The 26,232-nt window shown below is 40.5% G+C and overlaps 1 protein-coding gene across 3 annotated transcripts in view; it reads right to left on the minus strand.

Moving 5' to 3' along the window:
• KIF13B (kinesin family member 13B) overlaps positions 1-26,232 on the minus strand; it is a 149,173-nt gene that overhangs the window by 52,196 nt on the left and 70,745 nt on the right. For all 3 annotated transcript variants that reach the window (XM_087717469.1, XM_087717471.1, XM_087717468.1), the window contains exons 13-21: positions 24,191-24,325; positions 19,221-19,351; positions 17,625-17,711; positions 15,771-15,931; positions 9,690-9,900; positions 8,035-8,197; positions 5,597-5,743; positions 3,059-3,208; positions 1,005-1,133 (exon numbers count right to left, since the gene is read on the minus strand). In XM_087717469.1, the coding sequence (XP_087573595.1) occupies positions 1,005-1,133; positions 3,059-3,208; positions 5,597-5,743; positions 8,035-8,197; positions 9,690-9,900; positions 15,771-15,931; positions 17,625-17,711; positions 19,221-19,351; positions 24,191-24,325 (1,314 nt within the window). The remainder of the gene's footprint in view (positions 1-1,004; positions 1,134-3,058; positions 3,209-5,596; positions 5,744-8,034; positions 8,198-9,689; positions 9,901-15,770; positions 15,932-17,624; positions 17,712-19,220; positions 19,352-24,190; positions 24,326-26,232) is intronic.

The raw sequence follows: 26,232 nt of genomic DNA on the forward strand, positions 1-26,232 counted from the left end.
AAGGTTGCTTCACTGTTAAACAGAAAATAAACCAGAAGATAAGATTTGAAGATACAACTTTGTTCCAATACAAACACATTGTATCGCTCCAATACAACTCACATATTTGTCTTTGTGACCGGTGGGGGGAAAAAAAACCTAGTAAAAGTTATGTACCTTGAGCTACCAAACTCTCGGTTTAAACAAAACTCACACAATAAAATGAATACATGAAAACATCCAAATGAATATAATTAGGCAAACACAATAGTGATCAACCCTGGCAGATTGCTTTGGCCTCACAACTCTAGCAGTTATGCATAAAACTAACTTAGGCCACTCTTCCTCCAGTTGCTGCCCTTCAAACATATTACACAATATGCATCACCCCTAGCCAACACACTCAGGGGTCACAATAGCTTTCTAAAAGTCAGAGTGGACTACAGCCAACTATAGTTTTCTTGGTAAGATTTCAGAAGTGGCTTGCCAGCTGACTTCAGGCTTAAGACTAGACTAGAAATCAGGGCCTTAATTTGGTTTGTTGCCTAATGCCTTAACTATTACACCAGGGGTGTCAAACTCCAAGCCGGAAGGTCCTTAGACCTGGCTGCCCTTGGAAACAGCAAAGAACCAGACCGTAGTGCTTCTGCCAGCTAAAACAGAGCTCTGTTTTCACTGGCACAGCTTGCAGGAGGCCGTCACAACCGAAAACAGAGCTCAGGAGCCTGTTTTTTTCACTGGCAGAGTGCTCAGGACACCCCGGGCATCCGCGACACATGTGACGTTGAGCTGGCCATGCCCACCCTGGCCACGCCCACCCCACGCCCACCCCGAAGTCAAACACAACCCTGATGCAACCCTCAATGAAATCAAGTTTGACACCCCTGCATTACACCAAACCGACCCTCCACAATAACTATAATTAAAATTATAATCCAAAGAGCAGTTCAGGACAGGCAGGCTTTTCTCTGGCAAACTGTTTTATTTTGTAAAAGCAAAATGAGGAAAGCTTTCAGAGAACTCACCATGCACACTAACTTTTGTTCCTGCTGATCATTCTCAAAGCTACCCTCCAAGCTGTCATCGCCTCCTGCAATTCTCTCCCCGATGGCTCCACTCACACGTACCACTTCAATATGCAGTCGACCTGCCACCTGATAAGGCACAAATCCCACAGAGAGCAGGGGTAAAGATCTTGGAAGCAAATAAAACTACATCATTGAAAATAAAATATTCATTAGCAAAACTCTCATAAAACCCTGCTGCCCCAAAGAACAGTACAGATTTTTTCAGAGGGATTCAAAAGTTTTCCACTGTTCTGCCTCGGGAAATACTGGCCTTCAATTTTCATTTTTCTCTTGGGCTTTTTAAGATCTATAATTTAATGTCTACTTTATAGTCTACTTTAAATTCTGGGGCTGCAAGATCTTTCTAGCCCTGATAAATTTTGTTGCTATGTATTTATCTGAGCTGTTGCCCTGCACAAGGTTTGAAATGATTTATTGGGATGCCCACTGCAGTATTATGTTTTGAAGTGATTGTTTAGTGCTGGGGGGAAAATCACTCTATCATGTATTTATCTTACCCAAGAAATTAAAAGTAAAAATTGGGCATGCCGTTCTGCATGTACCGTATTTTTCGAAGTATAAGACGCGCTGAAGTATAAGACGCATCTAGCTTTTGGGGAGGAAAACAAGGGGGGAAAAATCTGCTTCTGCCTCCCAGCAATTTGCCTCCTTGCAACGAACAGCAAAGAGTACAGACAATATGCACTGTTTTAGTGTTACATTTCAGACTATACTTGTACAGATGCTGTTAAAATTAATGTGCTTTCTGGAAGTATAGTTATTCAATGCTTCAATCCTGAATAATGTGAAAGCTTGGAATGGGGCATTTCTGCAAACAGCTTGAAAATGGGGAGGGGGGATTTAGTCTCTTATTCTGTTCCCAGTCTGTGCTGAGCTTCAGAACAGGATGAGAGGCAGGAATATCCTCCTCCGCATTTTCGAGCCACTTGGAAAAACGCCCCATTTCAAGCCTTCAATGTGAATATGTAAGTGAGAAGCGACCTCCTGTAGTCAAGGAAATCCATACACTTGGGACATCGGAAGAAGCTTTGTGAGGAGACACTGCTGCTGAAGCGCAGGAAATCTCCCCCCCCCCCAACCTGCAGATCGTCCTTTCAAAGAGGACTTTCACCAGGATGAAGAGGTGGATGAAAGTGGTGTTTATGTCACCTTCATGCTGGTGAAACTCCTCTTTAAAAGGACGATCTGCAGGTGGGGGGGTGGATTTCCTGCACATCAGCAGCGGCGTCTCCTCGCAGGGCTTCTTCCGATCTCCCACGTGTATTGATTTCCATGCCTTCCTTTCCTGTTCCGTGGACGGAATTGCCTGCTGTGACTGTCACCGTTAGGTAAGGAGGGCATGAGGCATTTGGGTTGTGTTGCTTGGCCTCCGGCTTCTTTTGCAGCCGCAATTGGCTGCAAAAACGACCTGCGTTTGCTGGAGGCAGAGGCCTGAGCGGCACCCGCGAATCAGCTGTTTTGTGAATGGAGACGCTCAGCTGATCCGATTAAGGGGCCGAGAAGCCCTGAGGTGACTGGGGAAGGGAAGGACTGCCCCCTCTTCTAGCTAAACTCACCCCTTCACTAGGGCTTATATTCAGGGGAGGGCTTATATTTTTGTCCACTCCAAAAATCTGGCATGGCCTTATTTTCAGGACATGTCTTATTTTCAGGGAAACACAGTAGTCGTGTCTAGTTCTGGTTTTCTTGAACACTGGTCAACTTGGGTCCTATAGAAGATCAGTGTAGAGGAGGGGAAGGGCCTATCCCAGATTCAAAAATCAGCTTTGTCATGCCTGTTTATATAGTTCACATGATTATCAAATCAATTCCTTCCGAGACAAACTCAGGGGCAAACTGGGAAGAAAATTAGGAAGAATTAAAAAGCAATTAAATGCAACTGCCTATATTCGAGGCATTTATGTCCAAAGATAGAGAATCAATAGTAATTGTGCACAGAGCTGTGATTCTTAAATAAGCAACTGAGTAATTATGAGACTGGATAACGATACCTCTCCTTTCTGATTGATGATGGGCACGGCATACTGCAGCTTCACATCATAAAAGAGACACTCCAGGAAGACATTGGCGACTCCAATGAGGCTGTGGTTCTTTTGCTCATCATAAAAGGGATCTGCTCGCCGAAAATAAGACCTCATAACCTTGTGTTGAATAGAAGGGAAAAAAGAATGAACAACCAACATCTATGATGATTAGATCGTCTTACGACCTAAGTTCAATTCGGCAGGGGGAATCATATTCTCCCTTGTAACAGACATCTCAATAAGTGAGAAAGACCCATTCTTCTTCTTACCAGTTCATTTTCAGTAACCATGTTGGTTCTAATATGGTTTAATCCAGCTTTCCACAATGATAGGCCTTCCAGAGTAAAATCCATGCTAAAGGGGAATTCAGGGAGGGTAGCATGTTGAGAAGGCTGATTTAATCACCTGTGAGCATTACACAGGAAGACCTACCGAAAGCCTATGTACCATTAAGTCATGTGATTTGTTTTTGCCTTAGCCCAATCACAACCCTGATTCTATTTATAATCACAACCCAGATGCTATTTACAACCCAGAAGTAGTTCACTGCAGCTATTTTAGGAAGCCAGGTTATGAACCCATTCAGAGAGGACTATAGATGCCTATAAAAATAGAGTAGAATATTTTATTTGACCAAGCGTGATTAGACACACAAGGAACTTGTCTCTGGTGAAGAAGCTCTCAGTACACATGCAAACAACAGAGTAATCATCATCATCATGATAACACCAGTAAATGAGGATACTAAGGAAGATAAGGAGGAGAATAATACTACAGCCATACGACATGGGTAAATATACATAGACCAGTGGTTCCCAAACTTGGCAGAGCTGGCTGGAGAATTCTGGGAGTTGAAGTCCACAAGTCTTAAAGTTGCCAAGTTTGGGAACCACTGACATAGACAATAGATAGTACTGTGAGAATTGGGTGTTCAGCAGAGTGGTGGCATGTAGAAAATACTGTCCCTATGTCCTAGTTGTTTTGGCTGGCAATGCCCTGTAGCAGCATCCTGAGGAGAGGAGTTGAAACACTTTATTTCCAGGATGTGAGAGCTCTCTGTATTTTCTCACCCCTTGTTCTGAACTGTGTAAAATACAGGTGTCTTGCTTTCTCTTATTCAGGCAGTGAGTAAAGGGGAGGGGGGAATTCTACCTGAGAGCTTGAAAGGTTGCCAGACCAGGAAAAAGATATTCACCCCACCCCCTTTCACTTTGCTCAGTAGACTATGGAGAGAAGAGGGAAAATAGAGGAAGAAAAGCAGGGCTCGGGGTTATTTCCTTTAAGGCTTATTTTATTGTGTTACTGTGTTGTTATAACTGAAATTTATTTAAAGACAAGAGTTCACGGGAGCACCGCAGAATTGCCTAGTTAAAAGAAAAAATATTCAACCTTCTAATGGCTCTATTTAAAAGCCACAGATAACGTTTTTTTGGTTCAGTCTATGTAATTATTTTTGGAACTTCAAAGATGCAGCAATTATTTATGGAAAAGCACACTCTCTCATAAAACAAAATCATGGTATGATTTAGGATAGTCCTCTTTGTACAACAGAGATAACAAACTGCCTCATATGGCTTTGGGGCAAGATAACCCACGGGTAAATATTTCCTTTGCAAACTGAACATGTCACATGAAAGATAAGTAAAAATGCTGTGGTGAAGCTGATCCTTCTCCCCTCAACTTCATGTTCATTGTCTTACTGGTTGAGTTGACCATGTTTACATGCATGGCTGGGTGGGTAAGTGGATGGCTACCTTTGAAGGATGGAATGAAGTTGAAGCCTATGGGAACCACTTTGGCATTTTCTCACCTTCAAAGAAACCTAATGCCAAGATGCAGCATCATTCTCAGGGGATAACTTGATTTAAGCATTGTGGCCAACAACACAGAAGAGGCAGAAACAAAACAAAACAATCTAGGCTTTCCCAGTTTTCAAGTCTGTTTCTTCCCAGCAATACAAAAGCAAAAGTATGTTTGTTTGTTTTTCTCTGAATGCCATCATCCTGGCCCAACTTTGGGGCAAAAAAAAATCTCTTTTAAGGATTTTCAGCCCATACTTAATTTAAAAATAGTAGGGAAACAAGAATCTTCCCTAAGGATCATATATATGGATACATGTTCTTTTACCTCCTGGTCTCAACATGTAGCTTCCATGAGTGCTGAATTTAATTTAATGCTATCCAAGGCTGTTGGGATCCAGTTTGGTGTAGTGGTAGAAACTGGGAGACTGTGAATCCCACCTTAGGGACAAAGATAGCTGGGTGACTTGGGGACAGACACTCTCTCTCAGTCCTAGGAAACAGGCAATGGCAAACCACTCCTGAAATCTTGCCAAGAAAACTTGTCCAGGTAGTCTCCAAGAGCCCAAACTGACTCCAACTTCCAAGACTGTTAGGTTATTTGAGGAAAATAAGATAGCAATACAACACGTATAGAGAAAACTAAGCTGATAAGTCATGTTTCACCAATGAAGGAAAGGTTTGTCCCCACATCTCCCCCACATACCAGGTTGTCTTCCTCGCAGTCTTTCCATTCTTGATAGAGGTCTCGCATATCTAGCAACCGGTTCTCCATTTTGTCCAGGGACCAGATTTGTTTGCCTTTCCCTTTTCGTCTCACCTGAATGGCTGGCTCACTAAGCACTGCACCCCGCTACAAAACACCCAGAAGGAATATGAAATGCAAGGAGGGAGGGAGGGGGAAAGAGAGAGAGAGAGAGAAGGAAGGAAAGAGAGAGAGAAAGAAAGAAAAGAAAGAGGGAAGGAAGGAAGGAAAGAAGGAAGGAGAAAGAAAGAAACAACAATCAGTGCAAATAATGAAAAATATTTTTGCTACCTGCCTATCTTGAGACCTTGAGTAAGCTCAAGATTTGCAAGGTTTTTCTTGGCTTGATTGTATTATTGTATTATCTTCTGACATCTTCCAGGGAAGATACCAAAAATATTTTTTTCTGCACTAATTTGTCTATTTAACAAGAGGGGAAACAGTCAAATATAGCCTTTTGTTCTGAAAAATTTTATGTTGGAGCTCATCAAAGAATGATTGCCTCACTATTAACTTCATTAACTGACAGGTCTGCCAAATTTTATATTAAATGTTTGTTGATTAACCACATTCCAAGGATGTTATTAAAGTGGGCATGTTTAGTGGCCCTAAGGTAGAGATTATACTGCAATGAAAGTTATATTAAATGTTTGCACTTGGCAGACTTTATGTAATATGATCCTTTTTTCCTTACAACCAAGATTCAGCATCTTGTTGGGACTTATTCCTATTCTATTGGCCTCAATAAATATTCAGTTCAAAATCAAGACAAATTTATTTGAGGGTATATTTGAATTCTCTCCCCTCACACCAGAGGTGGTATTCAGAAGGTTCTGACCACTCCTGGAGAACCGGTAGTGGAAATTTTGAGTAGTTTGGAGAACCAGTAAATACCACTTCTGTCTTGTCGATTCTCTGCCTCCCCAGTCCCAGCTGATCGGGAGGAAATGGGGATTTTGCAGTAACCTTCCCCTAGAGTGGGGAGGGAATGGAGATTTTGCAGTATCCTTCCCCTGGCACGCCCACCAAGCCATACCATGCTCACCAAGCCACGCCCACAGAACCGGTAATAAAAAAATTGAATCCTACCGCTGCCTCACACCCAATGTTTTTTAAAAAAATATAATCTCAGGAACACTTGTTGATATGGGAGGTTTTAAAATAAAATAAAATAAAATATGAATAAATAAACAGAATATGACAAAAAGATCATCATCTTATTTGGAATAGTGTATAACCTTTCTCTGGAGGAGAAATTTAATCCACTTGGTCCAGAGTTGCTAAATTTACACTTCAAATGGCATTTGTCAATCTTTTAAGAAAATTGTGATGACAGACTGAACATAAACATTTAACTTGAACTGATGCGTGGATCAGCACTTCATCATTATAATATATATATAGCAATATAGCAGTAGACTTATATACCGCTTCATAGGCCTTTCAGGCCTCTCTAAGCGGTTTACAGAGAGTCAGCATATTGCCCCCAACAATCTGGGTCCTCATTTTACCCACCTCGGAAGGATGGAAGGCTGAGTCAACCCTGAGCCGGTGAGATTTGAACCGCTGACCTGCTGATCTAGCAGTAGCCTGCAGTGCTGCATTTAACCACTGCGCCACCTTGGCTCTTAGGAACATTAATTTAGGAAATGATCACATGCACTGTGAATTAAACATTCTCTCCATTTGAAATAATACCCTGCAATTTCTTTCATAATTTTCTTCTCGCTAGCTGAATTTTAGTAGAGTCTGTTTTGAGGACGCAGAACTTGATATATTTCCCACATTCTTTTCTTGAAATCTGAGCTTCCCCTCCCTTTTTTAAACAGTGGTGAGTCTGCAGCCTTTTTACTTATATCAGTAAAAAGGAATGCTGTGCAGGTTACATAGTCACATAGAAATTCAGAGAACTTGCCTAACCAGATCAGTTTAAAATCCAAGCAGTTGGTTTGCAAAAATTCTCCAACTTTGGTTCAAGATTTTAGATAGATTAGTGGTTTCTTGGTTAATTTATCATTCAGTATAATAGGTGAGCCCGGAAAAGGATTTTAATAAGACATTAACAAGTTCTGTTAACCTGGCCTGTGAGTAGTAAAACTTCACATCAATAAATATAGAGCCATTGCAGATACAGGCATGTTTTTAATAACCATAAGTAAATAAATCATTTAACTGCTCAGGTTGCACTATTTTAAACTGGGCTGTGACCTGCCCTTTGCCCTGCTCTAGCAAGTGCCTACTCCCATTTTATACACATTGCCTGAGATGAACAGAAACAAAATTTCTATATCCTGCTTACTGTAAATATCACCTTTGGAACAGGAGTAAATATTTGTCTGGACTGCCATAACTTGGCAGATAACATACTGTATGTGTCTGAATAGACTTGAGTCCCTTACCTTTTTGTTTGCATTAAGGCTTGAGGCTGGGATTTGGAGGGTGACTTTGTATTCAGTCCTTTTGTCCATCTCTTCTGCAATGAAGCTGGCTTCTCTAACATACAAATTGGCCTTCATAATCTGCTCCCTCAATTTCCTCAGGCTGTGGTTGAGCATCTCTTCTCTATTGCAAAACAAGGGAAAGAGAGAAAGGAGGATGGAATTTATAAAAAAATATCTATTTAGAAACACACTGCAATAATCACACTGATAAGGATGTTTTGCTCTGGTGCAAATCAGTTAATTATTTTTGCACCAGTGAAAAGAAGGACCAATGGTGACATGATAGCAGTGTTCCACTATCTCAGGAGCTGCCACAAGGAAGGGGTCAAGCTATTCTCCAAAGCACCTGAGGGCAGGATAAGAACCAATAGATGGAAACTAATCAATGAGAGAAGCAACTTAGAACTAAAGAGAATTTTTCTGAACCAATAGATGGAAACTAATCAATGAGAGAAGCAACTTAGAACTAAAGAGAATTTTTATGAATTAGAACAATTAATCAGTAGAAGGATTTCTCTCCAGAAGTTGTGGATGTTCCAACACTGAAGGTTTTTAAGAGACTGGATTACCATTTGTCTGAAATGGTTAAGACTAGAAGATCTCCAAGGTCCCTTCCAACTCTGTTAATCTATTATTCTGAGCTAGGGACTATCTGTGTTCTTGGCTTGACTGCAACAAGGTGCATGTGAACCAGAGGTGGGTTTGGCCGAGAAGGTAGTAACTCAGCCTGCCACCCACCCACCCCCAAACTGGTTCTATGGGGCCGCCATTTTGTTTTTTTTGCTTCTGCACATGCACAGAAGCATTTTTTCCAGTACTGTGCGTGTCTGCATAGCGCGCAAATGCATTCACAGTGCGGTCCTGAGCAAGCCAGAAATGGCAGCAGCCAGAACCCACCTCTGATGTGAACTCCTGGCCAGTGAGATTGGAAGTCCTCCCTTCCAGTTATAGTAACACAGTTTAGATGATATGGCTTCTCCCTGCAAATTTTCCTCATCATAATGACAGTCATCCTGCTTTGCTTAATAGAGATTTATATATTATTTATCTATTTATATTTATATAAATATTCACAAAACATGATCATTGTCATCTTTGCATGAATGAATCAAAAGCATGTGTAGGGAGGCCTTCCCATTATTAGTTAGGCCACCTAGGAGTCTCCATTTAATGTGTGGAATTCTTTTCCATCAACCTCATAGCCCTTTTCTGCAATGATTGCAATACACTCAATTTCCCATCCTTAGGCCCAAATCCTTTGTTCGTAGAATTCTGTGCAAATAGCCCCAGTGCCTCTTTTCAGTGACAACATGCAATTCAGTACCATGCCACAATTTCCTTTTTGCTAAAATAAAAGTTATTTTATTCATCGAGGTATAAAATGTATCTATTGCAGTGTTTCTCAACCTTGGCAACTTGAAGATGTCTGGACTTCAACTCCCAGAATTCCCCAGCCAGCGAACGCTGGCTGGGGAATTCTGGGAGTTGAGGTCCAGACATCTTCAAGTTGCCAAGGTTGAGAAACACTGATCTATTGTCTTAATCCAAACATAGGCCAAGATGAGTATTCTCCAAAGAAGAGAAAATTACCAGACCTCATTCCCTTCACCCACCTCTCTTCTGCCCACTGGCGTAAACGTTGCTGTGCACTGGGAGAATGGAAGGAAAACTTGTCCATGGTGCGGAACTGCTGCTTCTCTGGAGACAGACGTCTCCGGAGCTGTTCTAGTTCATGCTCGTACATGAGTCGCTGCCGCTCCAGTGCTGACCGCTTCTCCTCTTCATGCTGTTGCTCTAGACTTTGCAAAATGGACTGCATTGGATCTAAGCAGAGAGGAAGAAAGATGTCACGAGGTAAAAGCCTAGAACAGGGGTATCCAAGCTTGGCTTTGAGATCTATGGACTTCAACTCCCAGAATTCGCCAGCCAGTCAAATCCACAAGTCTTAACAGTTGCCAAGCTTGGACACGCCTGTCATTCAACTAATGGTTCTACAATAAATGTAAGTATGGAGCCACAATCTATGTTTCTTACACAGGCAGCTTGATTTTTAAAGGAGGACAGTCAAATAGAGTAGAGTAGAGTAGAGTAGAGTAGAGTAGAGTAGAGTAGAGTAGAGTAGAGTAGAGTAGAGTAGAGTAGAGTAGAGTAGAGTAGAATTATTTATTGTCACTTTGAATGTACACTAATCGGCATACGTTAAAATGAAATTATATTGCAATACAGCTCTCAAAGGGTCTCTATCTCTAATATAAACATAAACACAACAAGATAAATAAATAAATGAAATCAGGATTATGCATGTACCCACGTATATTATATGACACAGAGAAACAACACAGTCTAGTTCGGTCATGTACATATACATGTCAAGAGAAACAAATCTTGCAAGTTTACCAGATGGTTGGCAAAGGCACAGTATACTCAGAGGAATACAAATGAATCTTAGGCCTCAGTTTCCCAAAGATTACTCAGATACACGGTTACCTAAATTAGTTTACTTCAGCTTCATTGCACTAGAGCTAATATCACAGAAACCCAAATCTTGGTGTTAGGATTTTTCTTAATCTGGTCCAGCAAGGACTGTGTTTTTCTCCACAAACATCATTTCATTATACAAAATTAAACTCCTATTCCTTAACATCTAATCTTAATCCTAATTCTGCATTTGTTTCTATTTCCCTATTTTATTCTACAGCCTTACTTTTAGGTTTATGACTATTTCTATCTTCTTTAATCGATAACATTCTATTTTTATCTCTATATTCCATATCTATCTTCCCATCTCCATATTTGTAGCTTTATGTTTTCCTAAATTAACTACTTCTTAGCTCTTTAAATGTTTTCTTTACCTCTAGGTCTTCAGTTTCTCTACTAGTACCCAGTACATTTGTATGTGAAAACCCTTTTCATTGCTTTATACCAGGGATGATATCCAGCCTTGGAGTGTTTAAGACACATGGACTTCAACCCCCAGAATTCTCCAGCCAGCCTGAAGTCTACAGGTCTTAAACTTGCCAAGGTTGGACCTCCTGCTCTGTAGACTTTGCTCTCCCCAAAGCACTCACAGTCCTTTGTTTCTGGAGCTGGTTTGTGGAGCTCTGCACCTGGGTCCTTGCAGGCCATGGGCCTGCTTTGCTTTTCAGATTCTGGTTGGTCTCTTCTCCCTTGCGTTTCTCAGTCCTGCTTCTTATGTCCTGCAGTTCCAAAAGTTGCAGATTTCGTTCACTCCCTGAAAACTGCTGCCTTTGCGTTGAAGGTTTCTCTTTCCTGCTTCTTTGCTCTCTTTTTGGCTTGACTTTTTTTGGGTTTTGACTCAGGCACGCTGGCTTTCTGTTTTGTTTTATGAGATAAACTTTCCAATTAAGGAGAGAGTGGAGCTGCTGCTTTAACCCTCTTTCCCAGGCAGCATCAAAACTCTGCATCTCATAAGGGGGGGAAAGAAGTACTGCTTCAATCTGGGTGGTAAATTTACTCTCCCATACTTGGTCAAATCACAATTAGGCTACCGAAACGTGTACTGCATAAAGTTGATCTTTAAGAGTTTCCAGAAGTTTCCTTTGGCACAAAATGAAGCTGCTAGCTGTTAACTCTTGGCATAATTTAAATGGTTTGCACTCAGTTCTGGCTATTTTTCATGCGGGGTTCAAGTTGTTGCTTTTCATCTTTAAAGCTCTAAACCAGAGGTCTTCAAACTTGGCAACTTTAGGACTTATGGACTTCAACTCCCAGAATTCATAGCTGGCTGGAGAATTCTGGGAGTTGAAGTCCACAAGTCTTAAAGTTGCCAAGTTTGGGGACCCCTAACAGTTTACTTTGGCTACTCAAAAGCTCTCCTTTTTTAGTGTGAATCTTTTCTGGGAGAAAGATGAGTAGGATAGGCCTTTTAAAAGCTTGGTTCCAATTTCAGAGGTCAGCTTTTTAGATTATGGAATGGAATAGATAGTCTCAGGAGTAGCTTCTACTCTCTTAGTTTAGGACAGTGGTTCCCAAACTTGGCAACTTTAAGACTTGTGGACTTCAACTCCCAGAATTCTCCTGCTGGCTGGAGAATTCTGGGAGTTGAAGTCCACAAGTCTTAAAATTGCCAAGTTTGGGAACCACTGGTTTAGGAAAATAATAGTTTTTTTCAATAACCTTTTTTTAATAAAGATTTTTTTTATTTTTGAATAAACACAAACAGACAAAACACACACATAAAAACCCACAAAACCATCTTCCATTACAAATTGTAGAAAGTGTGTTAATTGGTTACAAAAACCTCTATGCATCCCTTCCACAGCCATCACCTACAATTCATTTCAAATCATATATTTTAAATCAAATATATTTATATATATATTACTATCATCATACCTCAACCTTCATTTGACTATAATTGTTTTTACATCCTTTTATATAAAATATTCCAGATTTAAAGCGAAACCACATAATGGCATTGCATTAGCTCTTCCCAATATCATCCAGTAACATTACAGCTTTATAACATGTTCTAAATAAAAAATGGTTATATTTAATAACAGAGTTTCTAAGCCTCCTATCATAGTCACCATTTGCAATTTATATCAAATTTCCTCTTATCAAACCAATACATATATATGCATTATTATAATTATAATGTATCCATTATCACTTCATTTTATACATAATGCTCTAACTTCAACTACATTTGACTTAATTTTTTATTATGCTTTCATTACATCAACCTGTGTCTTTCCAGTAATAGTGCAGTCTTATGTCTCTTGCCATTTGTGGCATTTAGTATTCTGGTTATTTCCTTAGTATGTTTTATATAGACTTCCCTTCGCAACTTATTGCTTATTGCATATCTTGAATAAACTTGAAACCCTCCATCTGCTTCTTCGATCAGCTTATCTTTGGTTATCACTAGTGCTTCTGACAAAAATTTTCTCCTTAGTTCCATCAATTCTTCTCTCTTTTCTTCTTTTATACTTTGAAATCTGGGGTAGAGCTCCAGTCCATCTATCTCCCCTTTCCATATTCCACTCTTTCCATTTCCAAGCAGGCTCAGTTCACTGTCAGTATCAACAATTTTCTTGTCTCTTTATTTTTTCCTTCAGTTTTTAGAACTCTGACCTCCACTTTCTTCATTTGATGAACATCCTCAATTTTTCCATCAAATTTTACTGTTCTACGATCTATGTTCTCCAATCTCTTTTCAATTTTCTGTTACTTCGAATAATTTTTGAATTTCAAACATAATCTTTTGCAATGTTAACGTTTCTTTTCATGTTGTGCCATTCTTCCAACTTGTAAGCACTGCCATTCTGGCATTCAAAACTTTTTTATTAGATTTAAAGTAAGTTCATTTATAATCTTTCAAAACAAGGCTTTGTTTTCACTCCACTCCAGCTGCCAATAAAGCTCCCAAAGAGCACCTGTATAAACACCCATGCTCTTCTCACTATCACTCTCTGTAAAAAGCTGAGGAATCTTGAAATGCAAAGTCAAATGATCAAAGAGAAAAAAGAAAAGACAATATTTCCAAGCTTCCAGCCTCCAAGTAGCAGTGTTACTTCCTTTCCCTCTGTTATTACAGCCCTCTTTGTATTCCTTTTATATCTTCTTTCAATTCCAGGCTCAAAGAAAACAAAATTCTTAAATGGAGTAAAAAGAAAACCCATCCAATCCAGCATTATAAAAATAAGGAAAAAGATTTTAATCTATAGGTATAAAAAAAAAAAAGTAGTAGAAGAAAAACTAATCCGTTCAATTTAAAGAATAGGAAACATTTGCAAAAGTTCCATCCGTAAAAGAAAATTTTAAAAAAGGATAACACACTGTCTAATGTAGCTTAATTTCGCCGCTTGTTCTCTTCTGTTTTCAAATTTAATTTAGCTTTAATTTTTTTGGGGGTAGTCTCTTTTATAATAATATTTCCTCACCAGATGGACACACTTTCTCTTTCTGTTTTCCTCCCATTCCGGTGCTGTCCCAACTTCAGCAGCTTCAATTGCTGCGCTTCTGTTGCCGGCAAAAAGAGATCCTCCTGGATCAATCAGGGACTTTGCGGTATTCCTGAGATCAGCAGAACATACTCTTCCCTGTCACCATCTCTTCAAGACGATTTAGGTCCAAAAGGACCGTCCAGCGGCAAAAGTATCGACTGCAATCTTGGAGCTCCAAGATCGCACGTCGTGTCGTTGCGACATCAGCTCCTCCTTCTCCCGTTTTTTTTTTTTCAATAACCTTTTGAGCCTATTATTATTATTTTGGCTGCCTTGTCTCAGTGGAGAGCATCTCTTAATTGAACTTATCTAAGCAGGTTGGGATATGATTACTACTTGGATGGGAATCCACTGAAAAGCTCAGGATTGTAGAAGAATTGAGGAGTCAACAAAAGCTTGAAAGGAGGCCAGAGCAAACCATTTCTAGCTTGTTTCCAAGGAAACAACATGAATATCATTTCTGGACAAATGGAAAAAGAGTTCATGTAGGCTCAGTGAATCAGTACCTAAATGTGAATTTATTAAACTACAAAAAAATAGGAGGACGCGCCAAAATTACTAAAGAAAAAGATATCTTTGTTTAATACTATACTTGTCCCTTAAGAACAATAGTTACAGGCAGCTTAGTTCATTAGAGATGAGGACAATTGAGGTCAGTGTAGAAACAGATAGAAAAGATTATAGGTAATTTAATACTGTATATTTGTCTCTTGTATGATAGAACTCAATTCAATATTTGATTCTTGTTTAACATCTTTGGCTTGATGGTGCATTGTTTTTTGTGGCATGAACAAACACATTTTGACCCATAGATACTAGGCTTATATGAAGACTGAGTTGTAGCATCTAGGCCAGGGCTATCAAACTCACGGCCCATGGGCTGGATGCATCATATGCTGGCCATGCTTACACCCAGATTAGCGAAGGGGGGGAAAGTCACAATGCTTCACATGACATTGCCGTAATGACGTGAGTTTGACACCCCTGATCTAGGCTATGGAATTGGCTGTACTAGGAGGATCAATGGGAATCAGTATAGAAAACTGCATGTTATCATTCTTTCAGACAATCTTGTGGGATATTTTCAAATGTAACCAACTGTAAACTACTATCTGTGGGATTACGTTTTTAACTTCTTCATCAACAGTCTTATAATGCTAATCTTCCTTGATAATATAAATAAAGTTTATATTATTATTATACATTTGTAGGTTTTCAAGTCTTATAAAACAAACTAAAGCTACACTCATATATAGCATCTTACTATTTTATACATCCATGATATAATCCCTAGAAACTGTATCCTGCAATCACAAATGATACAAATTCAGCCAGTTCTGACCGGTTCCAATGAACCGGTAGTGGAAATTTTGAGTAGTTCGGAGAATCTGTAAATACCACCTCTGACTGGCCCCGCCACCGGAATTCACTGCCTCCAGAATCCCAGCTAATCAGCTGGGTCTTCTTCTGTTGCCCTGCACAGGAGAATGGAGCTGGAAAGCAGGTTAGTGGGGTGGGGAGGGAATGGGGATTTTGCAGTATCCTTCCGCTGCCACGCCCACCAACCAAGCCATGTCCACCAAGCCAAGCCACACTCACCAAGCCATGCCCACAAACCCGGCAGTAAAAAATTTTGAATCCCACCACTCATAACATAACCTTGGATTGCAACCATGTGCAAAATGGCATACCATAAAGTGGAAACAATGCATCTACATTCCTTACCATTTCCTCCAAGAGCTTTCATAGTCACTTCCATCTGGGCATATTCATAGTTGAAGCTGATCTCACTGGATACCTCGCTGGAGCTGTCTCCATCTAAATCCAGCTGTTCTTTGTCTTCATCCTCTGTTTCTACTTTCTTTTTCTTTTTGGGCAAATTCAGCCTTAAACATGAAAAAAAAATACTAAAACCCGCCCTTTGAAAAGTGGTTTCATTTGATTTTGAAAATCTAGATGCCTTGTCAGTTCCCACAAGGAAAGTCAATTTAGAATCCAGCAGGAAGTTGGAAGTCTCAGATCGGCAGTGATTGCTTCCAGGTGGGGGAGAGATGGAGAGAGTTGTGGGGACACAGGGGAGGCTCAGGGGAGGTGAGGGACAGTGCATAGGGTCTGCAAGACGTGCCATGTGGGTTTGGGGAGTGTGAGAGGGGGAGTACACAAGAGGTGCATGAGAAGCCTGAGTTGGGGAAGGTCTATAGGGGTTTGCAAGAGGCACCACAGGATGTTGTAGCCTGCCAGCAAAGCTGGCAGCAGATTCAGACTGTGAGGAGGTTGGGGAGGAACATGGACCAGTCCTGGAGTCTGGGGAAGGCTCTGACGAGTGCTCTGTGTCAGAGGCAGAGAGTGGGACAGGGCTGTCTGACAGTTATCAGCTGCCTTTGGAGCCAGATATCAGTGAGGCAGACAAACAGCTGGAGCCTGTTCCCAGTGTGCGTATACAGAGAGTTGCCAGACGAAGTGAACAGCTAAGGAACAAGGGTCGACTTGGAAGTAAAGCCACAGGTGGACGGTAAACGCCCCCTCCCATAGGGAATAAAGAAGGAGAGAAAGGGGAGGGCTGTTTGCAGGAGACAATTAGTTCATTCCTGCATTCTTGCCAATTATTGCACTGTCTGGAAGATATCGGCCTGGCCATTCTCCAAGCCTGATAAAGGTCGGTAATTGTGAACTATCTTGAAAGACTGTGGGCTGGGACTTTGCTGGAGAGGAATTCACTGTAAATTAAATAAAAGGGGTTTGTCAGGACGAGGACTTGGCCTTATGCTGCTGGGGATGCCTAGGTCAGAACCAGGGGTAAATTCTGGCTGCTGCTACTGCCGGTTCGCTCATGGACGTGCACGCTTTATGCACACTACACGCGCATGCACAGTAGTATAAAAAAGCTTCTGTGCATGCACAGAAGTAAAAAAATAAGATGGCGCCACCGAAAGAACTGGTTCAGGGGTGTAGCAGGCCAAGTTACTACCTACTCGGCTGAACCGGTAGGAACCCACCTCTGGACAGAACACAGAGATTAGGGAAGTGTGTGAGAGGTGCTTTGTGGGTGATGAAGGTTACGCAGCTCGGTGAGATATGCAGGACTGTGAAGGATTATGCAAGGGTGCAAGGGAGGCACAGCAAGGGTCAGGGAGGGTATGCAGGGGGCATCTGAGTGGAAGTTAAGGAAATAGAAACAAAGACCCAAAGAGTCCCAGGTTGTATAGCAACACTACAGCAATTTTGCCATTGTACAAGTGTTAACATTTTGCTGTAAAATTATGACCATAATATCCAAGAAACAAAGACCTCAAAAAACTGGGTTTACAATTCCTGAAATTGCCAGTTAGCATAGCCACTGATCTTGCTGGTTGTAGGGATTTGGGAACTTGTACTTCCAAATATCTGACAGTTGCCCAGTTGAAGAAGGCTAAACTATCTTGACTTTTAGCAGAGAACAAGGCCAGCAGATCCATCCTGCAGAGTCGAGCCTCTGCAGCCAGTTTTTCAGATATTAAATGGTGTCAAAGGCATTCCAAACTCCTCTCTCTCAAAGCTGTACCAGTTAACAGAAGAAAATAAAAGGAATCAGCAGCTTACCGGAAAAAGTGATTGTTTCCCCACAAAATTCTGTCACCGTGGTGTAGCTGCGTGGGACCTACAACAGCTGTACCATTCACAAATGTCCTGTGTTGGAGAGGAGGGGGGAGAGAGAAAGTAAATATAGTCATTCCCACATTGAGGATTTAATGCTTGCCCTTAATGCCACATGGCAATGATTAAGAAAACGATAATGTGAAGAACCTGTGTTGATCCCCCGCCTTTGAGCCACAGCAGCAAAACAGAGACGTTGCATGGCAAAATAAACTGAAGACAACCCAACACATCCGAATACTTCCTTTTCCTCTTTTACAAGGAAGATACATCAGGGCTCCTACAACAGGAGAAGGAAAGTCTTTGGAAAGAATCTTCTTCCTGCTTGAAAGAGGTCGTAGTTTTTTCCGCTTCCCGTTGTAACAACTATCCCATCTGCTGTTTAAAAAACAATCCCAAACAAATCTCTTTTGCACCCACCAGATACATGCCACCAGGGAACAGAGCATGAAAATTTAGAAGAGGGAGCAACAGCTGGTTTGAGCAACTTCCTTTGCCACTTTGCTTTCCATAGTCGAAAACTGCAGCTCGGTCCTAGGCATGTTGCTTGTTTCAGGGCTTCTGGTCAATGCAGCAGGGGGCAGGGATGTTCACAGAGTTCTCCCTCCCCCTTTACTGAACACATAAGACATTCTGAGCCAAGAAAGCCCACAGTTTTGGCACAATTATTTATTCCAAGTATGTGCATGTATTTACTCTACTGGAAAAAGTATTGGAATGAAAAAAAACAGGCAATAAGGGGAAATGTGAGACCTTTCATTTAGCAATAGAAATACCATTTAGACTTACTGTATTTTTCGGACTATAAGACACACCGGAGTATAAGATGCACTGGAATATAAGACGCATCAGGATTTTGAAGAGGTAATTTTTTTTAAAAAAGTTTTTGCACTCTGCAGGCCTCCCAAACCCTCTGCACATCTCGATTTTTGCAAAAAAAAAAAGGGGGGGGGCATGCAGAGCTTTGCAAGGCTCTTACAGTGCTCCTGAGGGCTGGGGGAGGGCAAAAACGAGCAAAAATGGCCTGTTTTTTGCTTGTTTTTGCCTTCCCCAATGCTCAGGAGCACTTCGCTATTCTCCCAAACTCTCTGCATGTCCATTTTTGAAAAGGAGGTGGGGTTTTGGTAGGCCAAAATGCTGTATTCAGTGTATAAGATGCACCCAGATTTTCACCCTCTTTTTTGAGGGAAAAGGGCGCATCTTATACTCCGAAAAATATGGTATATACTGCTTTATAGCTCTCTCTAAGCAGTTTAGAGTCAGCACATTGCCTTCAACAATCTGGGTCCTCATTTTATCCACCTCAGAAGGATGGAAGGCTGAGTCAACCTTGAGCCTGGTGAGATTTGAACTGCCAAATTGCAGTCAGCAGGCAGTCAGCAGAAGTAGTCTGCAGTACTGCACTGTAACCACTGTGCCACCACGGCTCATTTAGCTACAACTGTTCCAAAATTCAACTGTGGAACTTCTTCCATGCTTCATTTAATCCTGAAATAAGAGCAAAATTCTTGCCTCTATAGACAGAATACAGTACTCGGTTACCTAGTATTCTTCTGAGGCGTCAACATGACTTGTCCATCCCCAGTGATATCTATTATACAGTGTTCAGGAAGAATCCCCAATCCACAGAGCTGTATGTCTTGGGAATTATCGGATCCAATGAGAGTGTGCTCCTGCAAAAGATTCAAGAGCAGGTCCACTGAAATCCAACAGAAATTCATATTACTTACCACACATGAAACTGACCATTCTCAATTCATCTAGTCCGGCTTTCTCAAAGTGCCCCAGCAAATTGTAATCTGTAAAATGATGGCTGGTTTCCCATCACAATAAAGCAAAACTAAACAGATTGAGGCATGACTTAGCATCAAGTGTGCACTTGGTCATTACCTTCCCTTATACTTACTGTATAAAATGCCAATGAACTATGAGGAGGAAGTAGAGAGAAAGAGCAGTTTCCAGTCCTCAGAATTACAGATATTATCCTACCAGCTGAAATTGAAAAAAATCAAGATTGCACTGTTTGCATTTGCTATTAATGCAGTGCATCCATGTCTGTCTGTCTGTCTGTCTGTCTGTCTGTCTGTCTGTTATCTATCTATCTATCATCTATCTATCTATCTATCTATCTATCTATCTATCTATCTATCTATCTATCTATCTATCATCTATCTATCTATCTATCTATCTATCTATCTATCTATCTATCATCTATCTATCATCTATCATCTATCTAAACAACATAAAAAAGGGAAAGTATGATGGCAGGAAATAAATGGGGGAAACAATGGAAGGATAAGAGAAAAAGAGAGAGAAAGCGAATATCTTATTGAATTAACTTTGCTTTCTTCTCCCCTGTACTATTTTTAATTTTAAGCATAGTTCTGATGAAGAATAATGTATCCAGCTAGTCAATCATCTGAGAAGATGCTGACTGTACTATAATGGAAATTATTCTGTCCTTGACATTAAGTCTACTAATGTTACTCATCTTTACCTGTCTTTCTAGCACAGTAGCCTGCTGAATGTCAAAAGGAAAAAGAAGCATACTTCATTTGTTTCTTAAAATTCTGTGATTTTTTTTTCAATTCCTCAAAGCAGCCTTGCATTAAAAGAAATAAAAAATCATAGTAAAATTCAATTACATTTACTAACATTTATCATAAATCCTCAGAATAAGAAAGCTATAGGCAAACAAGCCTGGAAACCTGGATACTTTAGAATTTCTAAGCTACAGTTTACATCAGAGGTTTCCAACATTAGCAACTTTTGGACCTGTAGACTTCAGTTCCCAGAATTCCCCAGCCAAACCATGATGGCTAGGTAATTCTGGGAGTTTCGAGTCCATAAGTCTTAAAGTTGCCAAGGTTGGACTCTCCTGGTTTACAGCATCACTTACCTCTGGGCTTGATCAACAACCACCTTTCTACTTCTGAATTAGAGCATCTGTCTAAGGTGAATGAATTGGAAATGCTTTCTTCAGATCAGAAAGTGCTGCCTAGTTGCCTGAATGCTTAGCGCCAAGATATCAAGTGGATTTCGTTTTGTTTTGAGGCTGCAGGGAGGCATCATTCTGAGGAATCAAAGCATCCTTTTTGGATGCTACCTGCCTCATTTCTGAACGCTGGGAACACAACAATGGCCCCATTGAGGACCATAATAGAAAGACCAGAATTGTAAGAAGGGAAATCAGAGTGGGGGCAGGGAAACTGAGGCCCTCCAGATGCAGCCTCTCTGTTGAATGGTGAATAACAATAATTGCTGGAACTGTTGGAATAATAACTGTTTGTGGATTTGGGCTTTATTGTCATTTTTATTTCTTTGTAGTTTGGTTTTGGTTTGGTTTTGGTTTTATTAGTATTTGTAGGCCGCCCTTTTCCCTGAGGGGACTCAGGGCGGCTCACACAAAACCGGGAAGGGGGAATACAGACATTAGATAGACACATATAATAAAATAGTAAGCAACATACATACATCATTCGGGAGGGGTAACTATCCTTATCCCCAGGCCTGACGGGCAAGCCAGTTCTTCAAGGCTATGCGGAAGGCTTGGACGGTGGAGAGGGTACGGATCTCCACGGGGAGTTCGTTCCAAAGGGCCGGGGCTACTGCTGAGAAGGCCCTCCTCCTTGTAGTTGCCAGCCGACATTGGCTGGCCGATGGAATATGGAGGAGGCCTAATCTATGAGACCTTATTGGTCGCAGGGATGTAATTGGCAGGGATGTAATTGGCAGAAGGCGGTTTGGCAGTTTGGAACAGATTCCTCCCACAGACAATCTGGCATGTGGATCATTATCAACTTGAATTGCATATCTGAATTGAAAGAAGGAGGGGAAGTGCATACTATTTGAGGATGAGTCTATCAGGGGCTATGAACCAAGATAACCATGCTAAAAGGCAGAAGGAATGGGCGTCCTGAAGCTATTCACTCAAATGTCTCTCTGGAAATGTAAGAACTAAAAGTTCGATTAAAGGATATATTTCACTCTAAACTAAGAAGACACTGAGTTCTATGCCGAATTAAATAATGCACAGAACTATTTCACTAAATCCATTTAAACAAGGCATATTCAGACAGTAAGATCTCTACTATTTTTTTTTCAAAAAAAGAGGCAAAGGTTGAACAAAATGCAAATTGTAGCAGATAAAATGTAAAGATATGTGAGAATGACCTTGAAGGAGGAGGTGAAAAGATATTGCAGTTGCTTAAGGCTCACAGAAAGAAATGTAGAAAGGGTCCACCTTAACTGATCAAGCTATAAAGAGATGGTGGGTTGTTTGTACTTTCAGACTTGTGAAATTGTGTTAATGTAGCCTTATAATATAGTAGAATTAGCTGTTGGAGAAAGAACTTAGGAAGTCTCTAATTGATCACGGTTGTAAAGAGAGAGTGTGGAAAATTTGTGCTCTCAGACTTCCAAAATTATGTTCATTTAGACTACAGTAAAGGAGAATTAGCCCAGTAAGTCATGTTTCCTGTCTGCTTTATCCAGGAGAGTTGACACCAGGAGGCCCTTCATATTGTAGTACATCTGGGGGTAATATCCTATTCTAAATTTTATCAGCACTGTTAACTGTAGCTAACTCTAGCATATCATATAAAGAAGTCACCATTTTAGATTCATAAAGAAGGAGTCTACACTTACTACAAAAGGAGCTGAAATGTATTATGCTAATTTCCTCCCTTTTCTTTCTTTCTTTCTCTTTCTGAATTCTAAGATACCAGTATTAGGGTGCTAAGATGAAATCTTAACATTTTGCAAATAGACAAGGTCACCTCCTGCATGTACTTTGAGGTCAAGACATTCTTTGAAGGCCTTCATGCTGAGTAGCGAAGAAACAGATATGGCATCAGGAACTAGTTGGGAGGGGGGGAGTGCCAGCTGACAAAGCTAGACACCCACACTGCCTTGAAATTCTCTGAAGCTATTCAAAGTCAGCTCTTTTGTTGCTTCAAGGGAACAGCGATGACTAAAGATTTTCTCCCCACCCTGTACATTCTTCAGGGTGCTAGCCCACTATAAATAGGATTACTGATTTTCCTTAAAGAGGCAGCATTTAAAATAATGTCACAGGTCTGAATAAGTTTATACGCAGCTTTGACACATCTAAACAATATTGTAAGAAAAAGAGCATTGCATAACTCCCAGAAAGGTCTGCGATAAATATACTGTATTATTGGCTTACTTTAAATGGCAGACTATCCATTTAGGAGCTGGCTTCATGAAGTTGCATTCCCTGCCTGATGCTTCTGCTTTTGCATTATGACTTGGCATTAAATATGCAGTAATGCAAGCCATGATTCTGCAAATTTAGTTCTCTCATAATCATGGCTTGCAATTAGCTGAAAAGCAAGAACTGGGAAATCTGTTTCAATTCCATAGTTGCCAAGATAGGACTTTTCCAACTTCAAGGGGAGCAATAATGATGACTTATTGTACAAAGCTGCTGAGACATATTGTATTGTATTGTGTAAGTGCTAAGTATTGAAGTATATATTTTCTCCAAGGAGGCTATATTCACAGGATGACAGCATTGAAAATACTCTATATTGCCAAAAGTATTTGCTCACCCATCCAAATAATCAGAATCAGGTGTTCCAATCACTTCCATGGGCACAGGTGTATAAAATCAAGTACCTAGGCATGCAGACTGTTTTTACAAACATTTGTGAAAGAATGGGCCGCTCTCAGGAGCTCAGTGAATTCCAGTGTGGAACTGTGATAGGATGCCACCTGTGCAACAAGTCCAGTCGTGAAATTTCCTCGCTCCTAAATATTCCACAGTCAACTGTCAGCTGTATTATAAGAACGTGGAAGTGTTTGGGAATGACAGCAACTCAGCCACGATGTGGTAGGCCACGTAAACTTGTCCAACATCAGTGTGTGACCTCACAAATGTGCTTCTGGAAGAATGGTCAAAAATTCCCATAAACACACTCCTGAACCTTGTGGACAGCCTTCCCAGAAGAGTTGAAGCTATTATAGCTGAAAGGGTGGATCGATGTCATATTGAACCCTATGGATTAGGAATGGGATGTCACATAGAGTAAGTTCATATGCGAGTAAAGGTAGGTGAGCAAATACTTTTGGCAATATAGTGTATATTTATGGGGGAATCTGATTTGCAACTGCACACATCAAATCATGATTGATACAAATCTTCTGCTTTTCATAACCTAAAAAAGAATGATCTATATCCTAGTGTCTGTTGAAAAAAGTTCACAATTAACAATAAATCTTGGGTTTGAGCACACGGACACTGAATAAATAACTTTGTATCCTGAAGAGCTCAGCCTGACAGAAATGAAATGTCATAAAATCTGCTTTTGCTCAACCAATCTGTCTTGAGCCACTAAAAAAATTATCAAAGCCAGAGTGGATTTTGAAATATTTTCCATATTTTCAAAAGAAAATGGGTCTTAGAGGAGAATTCAACAACGAGATGTGTAGGAACTTCTTACATTTACAACAATTTTAAAACAACCCCGTACATCTCTCTAGTATCTCACCTTTAAATAGTAGACCAAAAGTTCATTGAGGGCAGGGTCAGCATTCAAATTCACCAGAAAACACTTGTTATCACCCACTTTGATCCCAGATGACTGAAGAGAGATGCCAAGGCTTTCAAGTTGTTTCTGCCGTTCCTATTTGAGAGGAAAACAACTACCATTAGAAAAAAAACAACTAGAACCATATATTCTCCCACAATGTTATTCTTCCCTTCCCCCTGGACCTAACAGAGAAAGAAAACAAAAGGAGAGCCATAGTCAATGATTGGCTAAAAGGTAAAAGGCACAGGATCCCCTCGCACATATGGGCTAGTTGTTCCTGACTCTAGGGCCTGGTGTTCATCTTCGTTTCAAAGCCAAAGAGACAGCACTGTCCGAAGACGTCTCCGTGGTTATGTGGCCGGCATGACTAAATGTCAAAGGTGTACGGAACGCTGTTACCTTCCCACCAAAGGTGGTTCCTAGTCCTATCCATCTCTTTGAGCTGCTACAACCACAGCTGCTCTCCTAATCTCCAAATTTCATTTTGGGTGAACAACCTGCAACCCTCAGCCCATGTTTGGCCCCAACTGCTTTTCACAGATCCAGAAATAACACCACCAAACCACTGAAAAAGAAAGGAATGAATACCAACATTTAAGCTTAACTCGTCAAATAATTAAGACAACATCTGCCATATAAAAAAAGAAATGATCCTGAAATCACTGATCTGTCCAATTCAATGACATGATGATCTTATTGTCCTGCAATGACAGTCTTTAGCTGTGTTCATTTAACTCAACCACCCACTCACCCTCGGGGGAGAAAAATATTACTGATATGATTTGGAATTTAACCATAGGAAACACCACTTCCCAGGATAACTGAGACAAAAGTAGCCACTGTCAAAAAAAAAAAAAAGAGGAAATATGTATGCAATGCAGGGAAGGGGAGGAGAAAAGAGGTTTAAGCTTCTTGTAGAATATAGTCTCAAGGGCCATTAATTAAGAAACCAGGGTCTTGGGTGTATAAGCTAAAAAGGTATGTATGAAGATTAAACTCCAAAGTTTTTGTTCTCATCCAATTTATTCCAACAGGAACCCTTATTTTGAAAAATGATTCCCAGCAGGGATCACCGGTGGTAATAGGGTGTGGCTTTGAACATACATAATGTCAAGAGTTTTGTAGAATTGTGGTGCAACAGGCAAATGTTAAATGGCCCAATTTTCAGGTGAGTCCTCAATTTCACAAGTGTTTGGCTTTCTCAACAAATCTGTAAAAGGTTTCAAGTGGGAATACCAACATTTCCTAAGATCTTATGAAGCGTTTTTCATTCCTCTGGTCCCTTATTTTTTTTTAAAAAAATGATTTTTGGATCCCATGGAGGCCCTGTAATGGAGTACTTAAAACAGGGTTGGCAATGGCACCCTTAAGTGCTTGTTTCACATCTGCCCCAGAACCATTTCCACAGGATCAATAAAATAAAATTAGCTTAAAGCACCACATCATTTCCCTCCCACATCATCACAGCACCTACTACGTCTCTCAACCTTCAGGAAAAAAAATAAGTGCTCACCTTTTCTTTAAACTATCAGTAAATCCATCACTGCTTTTGAAAGTTTTATGACAAGAACAAATATTCTTCAGGGTACGAATTAAAAGATGGAGGCAGGAGACCATTGAGTAAGGAATAACATTAAAGGAAGATATGGCTGAATGATCTGACCTCCCTTATGATGTTTTTAGGACCTTGAATAGATTGAGGGTTGGAGCACCTAAGTGTAAAACCAATATGTTCGAATGAAGGCTCTTAGCTGATGTTCTGACATAGGCTTCACAAAATCATGAAGCAGACTTCTTGTCCCGACAAAACCCCTTTTTATTAAGCTAATGTGAATTTCTCTCATTCACATCCAGCGAAGTCCGGCAACAGTCTTTCAAGGGTGAATTTACAACCACAGGCTTTATCAGGCTTGGAGAGCTGCCAGGCCGCTATGTTCCAAACACAATGCTGTGCAAGAAAATACTTGTCAAGGAGTCTTTGAAAGTCATTAACAAATCTT

This window comes from Thamnophis sirtalis, unplaced genomic scaffold (genome assembly GCF_051295495.1).
Source record: "Thamnophis sirtalis isolate CommonGarterSnake01/CBP01778 unplaced genomic scaffold, rThaSir2_p1.2 scaffold_6, whole genome shotgun sequence".
In the NCBI taxonomy this organism is placed as follows: domain Eukaryota; kingdom Metazoa; phylum Chordata; class Lepidosauria; order Squamata; family Natricidae; genus Thamnophis; species Thamnophis sirtalis.